General features: G+C 43.6%; 1 protein-coding gene across 2 annotated transcripts in view; it reads left to right on the top strand.

Moving 5' to 3' along the window:
- TSPAN5 (tetraspanin 5) overlaps positions 1-15,009 on the top strand; it is a 94,383-nt gene that overhangs the window by 71,894 nt on the left and 7,480 nt on the right. For both annotated transcript variants that reach the window (XM_064148380.1, XM_064148379.1), the window contains exons 3-5: positions 5,711-5,857; positions 8,523-8,693; positions 12,947-13,072. In XM_064148380.1, coding sequence (XP_064004450.1) covers positions 5,711-5,857; positions 8,523-8,693; positions 12,947-13,072 — 444 coding nt within the window. The remainder of the gene's footprint in view (positions 1-5,710; positions 5,858-8,522; positions 8,694-12,946; positions 13,073-15,009) is intronic.

The raw sequence follows: 15,009 nt of genomic DNA, 5'->3' as shown, positions 1-15,009 counted from the left end.
GGTTATCTCATGTTTCTTGGATGCGACAGGAATCACTATGACTGCCTCTTCTAATATCCTGTCCTTTCAAGGAGCAAGTCCTACTCTTTTGCTTTGCTTCCACTCCTGAATTTGAGGTGGGGTAGGACTATGAGGTCAATTGTTCCTGTTCCATCCTGGTGATGATGGAAGTGGGATACATTTCATAGCCAAAGGAATTTTTTTCGTAACTTCACCATTACTGATTTCAGTTCAGTTATGGATGATGCTTTTGCTGCTTCACAACTTCTACTTGTGGATTAAAAGGTTAAGAAATAACCTAGGCACTGTTATGAATAACAGGCAACTAAGGGTGGGGGAAGAGAGCAAACAGATGAGCTGGAGATCATCCAGGGAACACGTCCTCCTGGCTGTCCTTGTGGAACTACAGCAGAGGCTTGGATTAACACCATCACGAGAAGGAAAATGTTAGAGATGCAGCTTTGTGCAAACAAAGTGCTTACTGCCACGTAAAGGTTACACACATGCCTAAATTAGCAAGGAAGTGATAATGTGTGTACCCTAGAAAAATAACCATCCTTCCAAAATGAGAAGGTGAGTTTAGGAAAAAGGAATTATTTCCTCCTTTCACATGCTAAAGCATCAGTAGTACTTGCAATTATTCAACAGTAAAGACTGGGGGACTACTGCAGTAGTGCTGCTGAGAAAACTGCTTTGTATTTGAGAAAGGCTGACTTCAAAGGATTTACAGGTGGCTTGTTTAGGTCTAGTGCTGATTCAGGAGACCACTCAACAGACATCATGTATTCTGTGATTGACCAGTCACCCTGAGGATCCAGAGCATGTCTCTGGAGGGTGCAAGGTTCTCCATGCACCTCTGGAAACATCCCCTTGTGGTTTTGGCTAAAGATGGGATGAAATCAGAATCGATCTCTACCAGGTGTTTGGACATCTCTGCCAAAGTTTGCCCAGAAGCAGCCATTACAGCCTGAAATTCTGAATATTGTGATAGTAGACATGGGAACTTGCAGTGGATAGGAAAAGTAGATGTTTGTAGGACTGCATGGTTAGTTGTTCTTAACAGCAGAGAAATAATAATCAATTGAGACAGTATTCACCAGTCATTGCCCCAGTGCTTGATGCAAAATATGCTTTCACTTCAAGTATTACACTGCTGTCTCTTAAGAGAGTGTAAGTGTCCAGGAAAAAAAAAGAGTGGAAAATGATATTTCAGCATTAAGTAGCAACCATCTATCAGACTGCTTCTGTGCATCTGTAGCTGTAACCACAGAGCATTGTCTATTTGTCATTCCTGTTGCTAGTAATTGTTTTATTGCCAAAGCCATTCTGAAGATTTGCTGTTCTGGACTGTCCCTCCAGAATACTGTTAACTGGGGATTCATATGCAGAGAACACACAGGGTACAAACATGAATTATGCAGTATGTGATTTGTCCTGTCAGGATGTGTTATTTGGGGTTTATCCAAGCTAGCCTTATGATTGCCATATGTGGACTAGCAAAAGATGGATATCAAGGTGCATTCCAAGGACAGTAAATACTGGCAGATAGAACACCACAAGCTTTATTTCAGTATGTGTCAGATCATAGCTACCCTGGGGAGTTGAAGCCTGGAGGACACCAGAAGTTAGATGAGTAACTTTTGTCAAGTGGCTGGCCGGTATGTGACATGTTAAAGTGCCAAGAGCCTGGCAATGCTAGAAAATGAAATAAGGTGGGAAAGGATGTGATCAGAGAGGCAGTTCAGAATTGGCTCACTAGATTTTATTGTCATCTATTTTAATGGGACAAAATGTAAAATGCTGTGTTTCTTTTCACTACCACTTCTTTATTTTGACTAGTTTCTGTAAGAGCACTGTCCACAAATGCAAGCTGAACTGCATTTGGATTTCTTCTGGCATTTGAATTATCTTTCTTTCATATGGGAAGAACTTGATTGAACGGGAATTTGGAGTGTGTTTGGGGCGGAGGGTTGTGTGTTGGTTGGAGGTTGTGTGTTATCACAGTATCAACAAGGTTGGAAGAGACCTCATAGATCATCAAGTCCAACCCTTTACCACAGAGCTCAAGTGGCACCAAGTGCCACGTCCAATCCTGCCTTGAACAGCCCTAGGGACGGCGACTCCACCACCTCCCCGGGCAGCCCATTCCAGTGTCCAATGACTCTCTCAGTGAAGAACTTTCTCCTCACCTCGAGCCTAAATTTCCCCTGTCACAGCCTGAGGCTGTGTCCTCTCATTCTGGTGCTGGCATCTCTCCACAGTCATCTCACTTGTGGAAGAAGTGCTTGAGCTGTTTTCTAGTTTGGCAGCTTTGCCATTGGCCTTGGGATTCTGCCGCATGGATATAAGCTATTGGATATTGCCTGCAGTTCCAGGAGGCTGCTTTTGCAGATGAATCCAGCAAGGGGTCACTGTTGAATACCTATCTCACCTCTGTGAGTAAAACCCTGTGGTGGTTTGAGAGTTACCTGCTCCCCCACTCTTATGAAATCACCCAGACTAGACTCAGCTGGCTGAAAGTTAAGGAATGAAGCTTTATATTCACAGCTTAGCACAATGTGCAAGCAGATAGTTACAATATATACAGCTATAGACAGAAATAGACAAGGTAAAGGTAGTACAGAGACACAGCAGCCCTCCCAGAAACCAGAGTCCCCAGGAGGGGCTCCCAACCACCCTTTCACCCTCTTTCCACCCCTCTACCTTATCCCAGACTCTGCCTTACATGCAAGGTGAGTTTGCAGGATCAGCCAGAAGGGGTAGAAAGCAGAAGGATTAGTTACACAGAAAGCAGGCTAGGGAGGGAAGTACAGGCACCAGCTTCAACAGAGTGCCACTGCAACTGTTATCTATGTTTTGTGTTACTGTTTTTATACATCTCAACAAGCCTATGAGTGCAGTAGACATCACCATTGTTTCCTTTTTACAGCCTATAATTCTTCTCATCAAAATATTCCAGTACATAAAAACAATCACAAATCTAAACCTGCAGTAGGGTAAATGAAGTTCTGATAGCTTCCTTCAAAATTATTATTTTTAGGGCCATGAGGATGATCAGAAGGCTGGAGCACCTTTCCTATGAGGAGAGACTGAGGGAGTTGGGACAGTTCAGTCTGGAGAGGAGACTGAGGAGACCTTATTGTGCCCTTCCAGTACCTTAAGGAGACCTACAAGAAACCTGGGGAGGGACTTATTAGGATATGAGGTAATGATAGGACTAGGGGGAATAGAAGAAAGCTAGAAATGGATGGATTCAGACTGGATGTTAGGATGAAGTTCTTCACCATGAGGGTGGTGAGACCCTAGAACAGGTTGCCCAGAGAGGAGGGGGAAGCCTCATCCCTGGAGGTATTTAAGGCTAAGCTGGATGAGGCTCTAGACAGCCTGATCTAGTGTGAGGTATCCCTGCCCATGGCAGGGGGCTTGGAACTAGATGATCCTTGTGGTCCCTTCCAACCCTGACTAATTCTATGATGCTATTGATTTTATGGGAATGTTTCAGAGAAACAAATGGGTTTTGAAAAAGGGAAAGAAAAAAGGATGAAGAAATGTCTACAACTACCTGAAGGAAATCTGTAGCCAGGTGGGGGCTGGCCTCTCAGCAACAGAACAAGGGGACACAGTCTCAAGTTGTGCCAGGGGAGGTCTAGGCTGGATATTAAGAGAAAGTTCTTGGCAGAGAGAGTGATTGGCATTGGAATGGGCTGCCTGGGGAGGTGGTGGATTCATCACCCCTAGAGCTATTCAAGAAAAACCTGGATAGGGTGCCTAGTGCCATGGTCTAGTTGATTGGCTAGGGCTGGGTGCTAGGTTAGACTGGATGATCTTGGAGGTCTCTTCCAACCTGGTTGATTCTATGGGTCTATGAACTTAAAAATTCTGTGCATAAGCTGTGGAGTTGAAGGTCTATATTGTTGCTTTTCAAGCCACAGCTTCAAGAGTTAGTAGGGAAAGCAGTAGTCCAAAGTGCTTGGCATGTGTTCAGAGTTCATTGCTGAAATATATGGAGAAATATCTGCTACAGCAGCATGCTTTGCATTAACCTACAGCGCTGGGGAGGTGAATGAAGAAATACTGATGCTTCAGCTGGTTTGCTTCTACAAGGTTTTAGGAAACTCACAGGAACAAAGAAGACTTTGTATTATCACAGTATCACCAAGGTTGGAAGAGACCTCACAGATCATCAAGTCCAACCCTTTACCACAGTGCCCAAGGCTAGACCATGGCACCAAGTGCCACATCCAACCTTGCCTTGAAATGCCCCAGGGACGGCGACTCCACCACCTCCCCGGGCAGCCCATTCCAGTGCCCAATGACTCTCAGTGAAGAACTTTCTCCTCACCTCGAGCTGAAATTTCCCCTGGCACAGCCTGAGGCCGTGTCCTCTTGTTCTGGAGCTGGCCACCTGAGAGAAGAGAGCAACCTCCCCCTGGCCACAACCACCCTTCAGGTAGTTGTAGACAGCAATAAGGTCACCCCTGAGCCTCCTCTTCTCCAGGCTAACCAATCCCAGCTCCCTCAGCCTCTCCTCGTAGGGCTTGTGCTCGAGGCCTCTCCCCAGCCTTGTCGCCCTTCTCTGGACACGCTCAAGGATGTGACCCATCTGTTTGACATCAGCCAAATTCTGTTTAAAATGTGTTAAAATAGCTCCCCTCAAGATTACTGCCATCACAATTCAAGCTCTGCTTCTAAGAGTCAGTGGCATTACAAGTAGGCTGTGCTGTCATATCTAAAACATAGCAAGGGCCAATGGGTGGAAGTTGAGGCATAGGAGGTTCCATGTGAACCTGAGGAAGAATTTTTTCCCTATGAGGGTGACAGAGCACTGAAACAGGCTGCTCAGGGAGGTTGTGGAGTGTCTTTCTGGAGATATTAAAGAGCTGCCTGGACATGTTCCTATGTGATCTGGTCTAGGTGATCCTGCTCTGGCAGGGGGGCTGGACCAGATGGTCTTTTGGGGCCCCTTCTGACCCCTGACCATTCTATAATTTTATGATTCTTTACTAAGTGATAACTCTATCTTGAGTTAGTGTAAACCATCTCCAAAGACAAATCCTTCAGCTGCCTTATGTCCTGCCCAGAGACTTAATATCTTTTTCATTTCCCCCTGTTGATTTATATAATGAGTTTTTGACACTGTAGGTGCCTGAAGTTGGATTGGCCAGGTTTCTAGGTTGTCAAAATTTGGTTGCAAGATAGCTCAACCTAGGAGCTCACTTTTATTTTCTGTGAATTGTTGTGAACACTGTTCATAAATTCTAAATTCAAGGTGATGTTCTTGCTATTGACCCTTCTATCACAAGATTTGTAACTGTGTGCTTAGATGACTATGTACATGATAGGTAAAATGCATCTCAGCATGAGTAATACAAGATTGAGTTAAATTTTGTTCAAATATCTCTTCCAATTTATTTTTGTAGCAGACTAATTCTCACAGCTACAGAAGCAGCAAAAGGTCCTGTGGGTTTCTCATAGAGGACTCTGGAGAGATGTTTTGTTGTTGTTCATTCACATGTTGATTCAAAAATATTGTATATAAGTGGCTCTTTTTATTTCTCTTTGAGTGCAAAGATTTTGTTAATTGTATTTTCTTGCTGTGCTGCAGAAGATTTATTTGCTATAGTCTACCTTTTCAAAAAGAAAAATGCAATTTGAATTTCTACAACAGAAAGCTAAACATAATGATATCTTGGCATTGTTTCTTTCCAAGGGAGTGCTATCCAATATCTCCTCAATCACGGATCTGGGAGGCTTTGATCCAGTTTGGCTCTTCCTAGTGGTAGGAGGAGTTATGTTCATTTTGGGATTTGCAGGATGCATCGGAGCTCTGAGAGAAAATACCTTTCTTCTCAAATTTGTAAGTAGCCTTTGCAACTGTGGCATGCATTAGTTACCTGGCATAACTCATGTTCTCTGCTGTGAAATGCTTCTGCTAAACTGTTAATGCTTTACAGTTCTTCAGTCTTTGGTGCTTAGTGATTTGGGGTTTAATTTTTTTCTTCTGATGAGAATTATAACATGGAACTATTGCTTTTTATATAGATGTAACCTAACGTTTTGCTTTCCTGGCACAAAAAGAGGAAATGCTGTTAAGAATCTGCACGTTGAACTTTGAGTCCATACGAGCTGCTTATGAAGTACAAGGAGTGTAAATGCACCACTTAATGTCACATGTGCCACTTCTGATGTGCAGGTGTCCCACATGGTACAGAGGAGGCAGAACTGTTACAAGGTGTTAGTTGCTGATACCCTCAGTTCTGTACCATTTAGCTAATTTGAATAGGCTTTGCTGCTCAGTGTCAGTGCTGGAGCCTGAGGGGTAGCAAGAGAGGAAAATGTGCCCAGAATGGGTAAAGAAAACAGCAGTTGTTGTCTCGAGCTCTAGGCTGGACTGCTGAAATTAAAACATACCATAGTACTAAAAACTTCTTCAGCTGAATAGCACGGTTCTCATTTTTGAAAGGCTTTCTCCTATGAGCTTTGAAGATGAGGGTAACAATATCACGTTCCAGTTGAGATAAGATTTATAATTAAAAGTCAAGATTCTTTTCTCCACCACCCTAGTTTCCAGAGGTGAGCACAGCCTGAGTAGTAGTTATGTCTTCGTAGGCATTAACTATTAATACATACATGAAAAGGCTTCCAGTGAAAAAACTTTTTCCAAGTGGCATATTTAGCTCCCATAGACATCTTGTGTAAGAGGAGGAGGCAGCTGAGAGTTGCAGTCCTTGAGGCATTTAAAAAGCAGCTTGGGATAGTTCTAGCTTGCTCTTGTCTTGGTGAAACAAACAAAAAAGGGAGTAGGGGGGCAATAGGGAGCTATTGTTACACTTTTTCTTTTCTTCCTTGCGTCCTTTAGTTTGCCTAAAATGAACCCATCTGGTGCACCAGAAATTTCTTTTGCAGTTGCTGCATAAGAAGCTGTTTTAAATGCACCCAAGCAAACAGAGCGCTTATTAAAATGGAAGTCAAAGGGTGTGGTTGCAAAAGGGATGGAACTCCAGTATATGAGGACCCCTGTGTGTTTTAATAGCAGGGTAGACTCAGTGGAGATGCTGAGAGAAAGTGGCAGATCATTAGTAATGCTTTTGGCATCCGTTGCATTTGCATTAATCATAGTAGCCTCACTTGGTTTTGCTGTGGATGTGAGTCATTCTGTAGAATTTCTGCTCCAATTTAGTCGCGAATTAATTTCTGCTGTTACCAATTTTGCTTTGTCTGCTTCGCAAAGCTTTGTCAAGGAAAGTGTCTAAAGAAAAAGTCACTTATAAATCCTTTCAGTAACACTCTTGCCTGTTTGTGCATTTGTAAGTGCCTACACAGAAGTCTGAGTTTTAAGAGGGCCCTGCAGGTAGTGAGTAACCGTCTCTGTTGAAATTGAGTGAATTCTCCTGGTTATCTTGGAAATTCTAATCACAGAATTTCTTTGATTGTAGGAGATCCTCAAAGTCATTTAGTCCAACCTTTGACCCAATACAGAAGGGTCAACACTAAACCATGTGACAGGCTACTTAAACACCTCCAGGGATGGTGACTCCACTACTGTGGGCAGACCGTTCCAATGTTTGAGAGACGTTTGTGAAGAAATACTACCTAGCATCCAGCCTGAACCTTGCCTGGTGCAACTTGAAACAGTTTCTTCTGGTCCTGTCACTTGCCATCACGGAGAAGATGCTGTCCCCTCCTCATTCCAGCTTCCCTTCAGGGAGCTGTAGAGAGCAATGAGGTCTCACCTCAGCCTTCTCTTCCCCAGTCTGAACAACCCCAGCTCCCTCAGATGCTCCTTGTGGGTCATGTGTTCCAGGCCCTTCACAAGTCTCATTGCCCTTTTCTGGACACACTCCAGCACTTTTATGTCCTTCTTAAATATATTTCTTATATAATGAAGTGTTCAAAGTTTGAATTTGTTGGTGTTTTTATTCTTTGAAGAATAGAACTAAGATTCCTGTACTACAGCCTGAATTAGATGGCATATTTTTCATCTAAAATTTCCTATGAGCTGAAACAGCTTGAACTTGCACTGGAGCTGAGGGACCTGGGACTTTTTAGTCTGAAGAAGACAAGACTGAGAGGGGATTTAATAAATGTTTATAAACATCTGAGGGTTGGTCAGAAGTTGGGGAACGGGCTCTGCTCACTTGCTCCCTGGGATAGGACAAGGAGCAATGGGTGTAAGCTGCAGCAACAAGAGGTTCCACCTCAACACAAGGGGGAACTTCTTTACTGTAAGGGTCACAGAGCACTGGAACAGGCTTCCCAGGGAGGTTGTGGAGTCTCCATCTCTGGAGACTTTCAAGGCCTGTCTGGATGTGTTCCTCTGTGATCTGTGTTATATGGCATTGCCCTGCTCAGGCAGGGGGGTTGGACTCGATCTCCTTGAGTCCCCTTGAACCCTTAATATCCTGTGATCCTGTGAAAGAGATGAAGTCCTAACAGTGGACATAACTGTGAGCCTTGAGAAATAGGTGTGATTTTAACGGGTGTGGCTTTTATTTATTTTTTTTTTCTCCTCTCTCCTGTAGTTTTCAGTATTTCTTGGAATTATTTTCTTCCTGGAACTCACTGCTGGTGTTCTAGCGTTTGTTTTCAAAGACTGGATAAAGGACCAGCTGTATTTCTTTATAAACAACAACATCCGAGCATACAGAGATGACATTGATTTGCAAAACCTCATAGACTTCACACAGGAATATGTAAGTTGGACCACATTTATTTTTTTGTGTGTTTAGAGCTTACTTTAAAGAAAAACCTACTCTGTTTTTTCCTTGCCATCTGTTTGGTTTCTTCAAGGAACAACAAAAATATAATAGCATATAATACTTTTGTCTGTGTATGTGTGTATATATATGTATGCATATTTATCTTTACACAGCTTCTACAAACACACAACACCTGTGACAAGTGGCTTATTTGTTGATGTATGATTGAGTAAAACAAGGTGGAGAGTTGGGATGACTTATTCTCCAAGGCTTAGCATTTCAGATCTCCAGGTTAACCATTAGTGACTTGCTTTCAGCTTTTTGGAGCATATTACACACAGTATCACCAAGGTTGGAAGAGACCTCACAGATCATCAAGTCCAGCCCTTTACCACAGAGCTCAAGGCTAGACCATGGCACCAAGTGCCATGTCCAATACTGCCTTGAACAGCCCCAGGGACGGCGACTCCACCACCTCCCCGGGCAGCCCATTCCAGTGTCCAATGACTCTCTCAGGGAAGAACTTTCTCCTCACCTCCAGCCTAAATCTCCCCTGGTGTAGCTTGAGGTTGTGTCCTCTTGTTCTGGTGCTGGCCACCTGAGAGAAGAGAGCAACCTCCTCCTGGCCACAACCTCCCCTCAGGTAGTTGTAGACAGCAATAAGGTCACCCCTTAGTCTCCTCTTCTCCAGGCCAAGCAACCCCAGCTCCCTCAGCCTCTCCTCGTAGGGCTGTGCTCAAGGCCTCTCCCCAGCCTCGTTGCCCTTCTCTGGACACGCTCAAGCATCTCAATGGCCTTCCTGAACTGAGGGGCCCAGAACTGGACGCAGTACTCAAGGTGTGGTCTAACCAGTGCAGAGTACAGGGGCAGAATGGCCTCCCTTCTCCTGCTGACCACACCATTCCTGATTCAGGCCAGGATGCCACTGGCTCTCTTGGCCACCTGGGCACACTGCTGGCTCATGTTCAGGTGGGTATCAATCAGCAGCATGACTTCTTGTGACTGTACAAAGGATGATGGATTTAAATTGGAAGAGGGAGATTTTGACTGGTGAGAGGAAAGAAATACTTTATGCTGAAGGTGGTGAGACACTGTCCCAGGTTTCACAGAGAGGTGGTAGATGCCCTGTCCCTGGAAATGTTCCAGGTCGGGTTACTGAGGGCTCTGAGCAACCTGCTCTAGTTGCAGATGTCTCTGAGCACAGAGTGGTTGGACTAGATGACATTTAAAGGTCCTTTCTAACTGAAAACATTCTGTAATTCAATGATTCTACTTCATGGGGCTAAATTGTGAGCACACAATTGACTGACTTCAGAACAATCCTGTGGTGAAGTTCAAAATGAAAAAAACAATTATTTTTTTTAATATGTCTACTTCTCTGAGGAAGATCAAATACAAGAGGTTAGCTATAAACACTTCACAAACATACTCTAGGGTTCTTGGTTGGGAGGAGGTATGTTCAAAGTGTTTTATTGTAGAAGCTATCGCATCTGCTTTTCTAGATGAATTTGTTTCTGGGATGAATGTTGCTGTAGCTTTAACAACATTAGGAGTGCTGCACCACACAGCAGTGGCAGTGAAACTACGTTGTTTTCTTTGTAAGTAGACTTAATGCAATTAGCCTAATCAAATAGGTAACTCAAAGTTCTTACAGGGAGTCTTTAAACAAGACAACATCTGCACTTAGGAGGGAAGAGTGAAGTGCACACGCTTGTACAGGTCCAGCTCTGTAGTTCAGGGTTCTACACTTTGGCCACAACAACCCCAAGCAGCACTACGTGCTGGGGACAGAGTGACTGGAGAGCAGCCAGGCAGAAAGGGACCTGGGGTACTGGTAGATAGTAGCTGAAGATGAGCCAGCAGTGTGCCCAGGTGGGCAGGAGAGCCAATGGCATCCTGGCCTGCATCAGGAACAGTGTGGCCAGTAGGATGAGGGAGGTTATTCTGCCCTTGTACTCAACACTGGTCAGCCCACACCTTGAGTCCTGTGTCCAGTTCTGGGCTCTTTGATTGAAGAGAGATGGTGAGATACTGGAATGTGTCCAGAGAAGTGCAACAAAGCTGGTGAGGGGCATGGAACACAGCCCTGTGAGGAGAGGCTGGGGGAGTGCAGGCTAGAGAAGAGGAGGCTCAGGGGTGACCTCATTGCTGTCTACAACTACTTGAGGCTGTAGCCAGGTGGGGCTGGTCTCATCTGACAGGCAACCAGCAACAGAACAAGGGGACACAATTTCAAGTTGTGCCAGGACAGGTCTAGGCTGGATGTTAGGAGGAAGTTCTTCCCAGAGAGAGTGGAGTCACCATCCCTGGAGTTGTTGAAGAAAAGACTTGGCTGAGGCGCTTAGTGCCATGGTCTAGTTGACTGGATAGGGCTGGGTTCTAGGTCGGATTGAATGATCTTGGAGGTCTCTTCCAACTTGGTTGATTCTGATTCTGTGATTTTGTCAGTGTGCAGAAAGAAGTCTTGCATAGACTTTGGTGCATAGATTATTTTACCAGTTCTCAGTTCAGGCCCATTTTGAACTCTTGGAATTTGGCTCTGTGTAACTGTAACATGGTTGAATCTTGACTGAAGTCATGTTTACTAGATTTTATACATTCTGCAATTAAAATAATTTCATTCAGTGTTTGATTTGCTTCTATGCACTTTGGAGGAAAAATGTTAAGTTACAGAGTATGTTCCTTGCAGTGGTTACAATCTTGTTCAACTGAGAGATCAGGAGTCACCTCAGTCTGAAAGCAGTGGTCCACTTGCATGTAACTGACAAGCTGCAGTCCAGGTTTGCAGGCACTATGTGAAACTTGCTCATCAAACTGGATTAGCAATATTAGTAGATCAATTAGGGACAGCAGAGCCTGGAGGGCAAGCTACTTTTCCAGCCAGTAGAAATAATATTTGAAGACAACATATTCTGGCATTGCAAATGGCACTGTGATATATCTGAACAGGAAGAATTGTTTTTCTGAAGCTTGTAAAATATACAGGGTTTAAAAAATATATATTTTTAAGTTGACACAGATGGGTTCATTGGGCTAGCTCCACAAATGCTGTAAAAGCCTTGGTGTGCCAGTGATCTCCCCTCTGTATATTCAGCAAATGTTTCCAGCCCTTTGTGGTGCTCAGGAAGCAATGTGTTCATGCTGTCTGATGTACAGCCAGGCAAAGATTTCCCCCAAGTGACAAAAGGAGCACTTGTATTAGTGTAGTCCTCAGAGCTGACTATTGAAAACCCAGGGCAGGTTAGACCAGACAGAATGTTGTTGTCTTGGCTCTGCTCTCTCTAGGGCCTGAGTTTGCAGGCCTGTGCAACTCTTGGTGGTGTGTAGGCTTAGCAGCCTGCTCCATAGCTTTCTCTGTGGAGAGCAGTGTTGTAGGGTATGAATGTAACTGTAATCACATAATTTTAGAACAACTTGCAAGTTTGGAATAGTCTGGTTTTAAAAAAACAAAACACCAAAACCCCTGTGCTAGATTGAGGCTAACTGGAATATTTTAATGAGAAGAATTAGGTTATAGGCTGTGAAAAGGGCAGAGTGGTGATGTCTACTTCACTTGTAGGCTTGCTGAGATGTATAAAAACAAGAACACAAACATAGATAAGACAGTGGGAGACAGTCTGTGTGTGTGTGTCTGTTGCAGTTGGTGCCCTGGGCTGCTTCTGTGTAACTAATCCTACTTTCTAACCCCCCTTGCTGATCCTCCAACCTCACCTTACATACAAGGCAAAGTCTGGATAAGGTAGAGGGGTGGAAAGAAGCTGGAAGGGTGGTTGGGAGTCCCTCCTGAGGACTCTGATTTCTGGGAGGGCTGCTGTGTTTCTGTATTACTTTTAACTTGTATATTTCTGTATATAGCTGTAAATATCTGCTTGTATGTTGTGCTAAGCTGTAAATATAAAGCTTCATTGCTAAATTTCCAGCTTGGCTGAGTCTAATCTGGGTGATTTCATAAGAGTGGGAGGGCAGGTATAACTCTCAAACCATCACAAAACCCCAACCAACAACAAAACCAATAAAAAAAACCAACAACCAACAACAGTAGAAAAAACAACCCAAACAAAAAACCTGACCAAAACCAGCCACCAGAACCAACACAACCATCACACCATGCCAGCTTCAATGAAACCAAGGAGAATCTCAGATTTCTTATTTGAAAGCTGAAGAGAAACTGGCAGCAGCAGTGTGTGTTACTGATGCTGAGATTGATTTGATTCTGAAGTCAAGAAGCTCTCCTTTCTCTGTTCTAGTGGCAGTGCTGTGGGGCTTTTGGAGCTGATGACTGGAACCTCAATATTTACTTCAACTGCACAGACTCCAATGCAAGCCGAGAGCGCTGTGGTGTGCCCTTTTCTTGTTGCACAAAAGACCCTGCTGTAAGTAGGAGTTAAGAGGGTAGGATGAATTTGCTATTCCAGTTCTAAATCATTCTATGAGAGTTTCTTTATTTTTTTTTTCCTTTCTTTTGGAAATTGTGCATGATCATTACCTTCTCACCAACCTGTATTTCTTCCATACGTGCAGCTCTAAATTTTCTGCAGCAAAAATCCTGAGCCACCTTAGGTCTTCACTGTGTATTGTTTTCATTAGAATGAGGGAAGTGTGGGGTTGGCTGAACGTGTGTATTAGTTTTATCAAGTATATAAAAAGCTGAAGCTCTTAATGAGTTGGTGTGAGGTGTCGCTGCCCATGGCAGGGGTGCTAGAGCTGGATGATCTTTGAGGTAACTTCCAACCCTGACAATTTTGTGATTCTGTGATATGAGCTTTCAGCTTAATATTGTTGTTGCCTTAACAAAGAGCAGCTCTAAGATCAGACACTCTAAAGCAGGTACTACTCATTATGTAATGCAGTGTCCAGCAGCTGCAGCCAGTTGGACCCATTTTGTGCTGGGTAGAGTAAGGGATGACAGTTTGTGCCCTGAAGAACTGACCTACGTTTGCCATAAAATCTTGAATTGAGAATGGATCTCCTTACACACAGTTTTATTCACTTCAAAATTAACTTTCTGTCACCCTAGATCAGACTTGAAAATTGAGAAGGTGTTTGAAGGAACAGCTCTTTGGTAAATTTTCATGTCTTTAGTTACAGTTCTGGATCATCAAGCAGAAAATGTTGGAACCATGCATTCCTAGTACGGACGTAATCAGGAATGAAGGGTAAAGTGTAAGGAAGCAGGGATAGATGTGCTTGGAAATTTAACATGCCTAACACTGCATACATATGATTTTGGTATACCTTCAGAGAATCAGCCTGTGAGTGCTTGTTTTACCTAGTAGTTCAGCTGTGGCTTTTTCTCCACCTGGAGTGACATACAGTTCCTTGAATGTATGAGTCTGTAGCACTGACTAAATTTAGGCAAATTGATACAGGCACCTCAGGTGCTTCCTGCCTTGCTAATACACCAGCAATCACTGTTCTGGCATCCAGTCACTAGTGCTGCTCTCCCTCCCTTCCTGCCACTTGCACAAGCTGCTTTCCTCTCCCCCTAAACACATTTTCACAGTCCTTTGAACCTTTCTCATGAATATTGGTGAAAATGTTTTAGTGCACTATTAAAATAAAATGTAAGGTAGGCTCAAGTGTTACATTATCACAGTATCATATGCCCAGGATTCTCCCTACTGTGTCCCTGTCTGCCCACCTACCCACACAGAGAGGTCATCACAACCCAGTTTTAAGAATATAGATGTTATAAAGCCAAGCCAGTGACAGTAGTGCAAGGTAATCCTATGAATACATAATCCATGCTAAAGTTATCTCTGTGTGTGTATGGTTATGCAGCTTCTTAGGGGTTCGTGCAGCGACGAGAAATACAAAGATTAGTCTGATTCTTATTTGTTGTAGGAAAGCCTTTAAAAGAAAGACCAAAAATAGTATTTCCAGAAGTATCAGAGGTCATGCATATAATGGATGTAACCAAACAGTGTCTGGTTCAGAGTGATAAACACAGGCTTATTCTGTGGGAAAGCAAATGTTTCTTTTGGAATTAGGATGCAGTGTTGGACTGACAAGGTTGTATGGATGCTTCTCTGAAGAGGACTTACAGTTTAGCTTTTAGTGTAGCTTAAATCAGGAAGGATTAAGTTTAAGGTAGGCCAACCTAAGTCTCTTTTAAAATGGGTTTGGATTTGTATAGTTCACTTTGCCACAGCTTATCAGGTTGAAATGTTCCAAGTTCCTTTACAGGTGAGGCCTAGAAAAGTTGATTTACAGACTCACAGGATGTTAGGGGTTGGAAGAGACCCAAGGAGATCGAGTCCAACCCCCCTGCCAGAGCAGGGCAATCCTATGTAACACAGTTCACAGAGGA

The sequence above is a fragment of the Pogoniulus pusillus genome, chromosome 9 (assembly GCF_015220805.1).
Source record: "Pogoniulus pusillus isolate bPogPus1 chromosome 9, bPogPus1.pri, whole genome shotgun sequence".
In the NCBI taxonomy this organism is placed as follows: domain Eukaryota; kingdom Metazoa; phylum Chordata; class Aves; order Piciformes; family Lybiidae; genus Pogoniulus; species Pogoniulus pusillus.
This window is presented reverse-complemented; position numbering and strand designations above follow the sequence as displayed.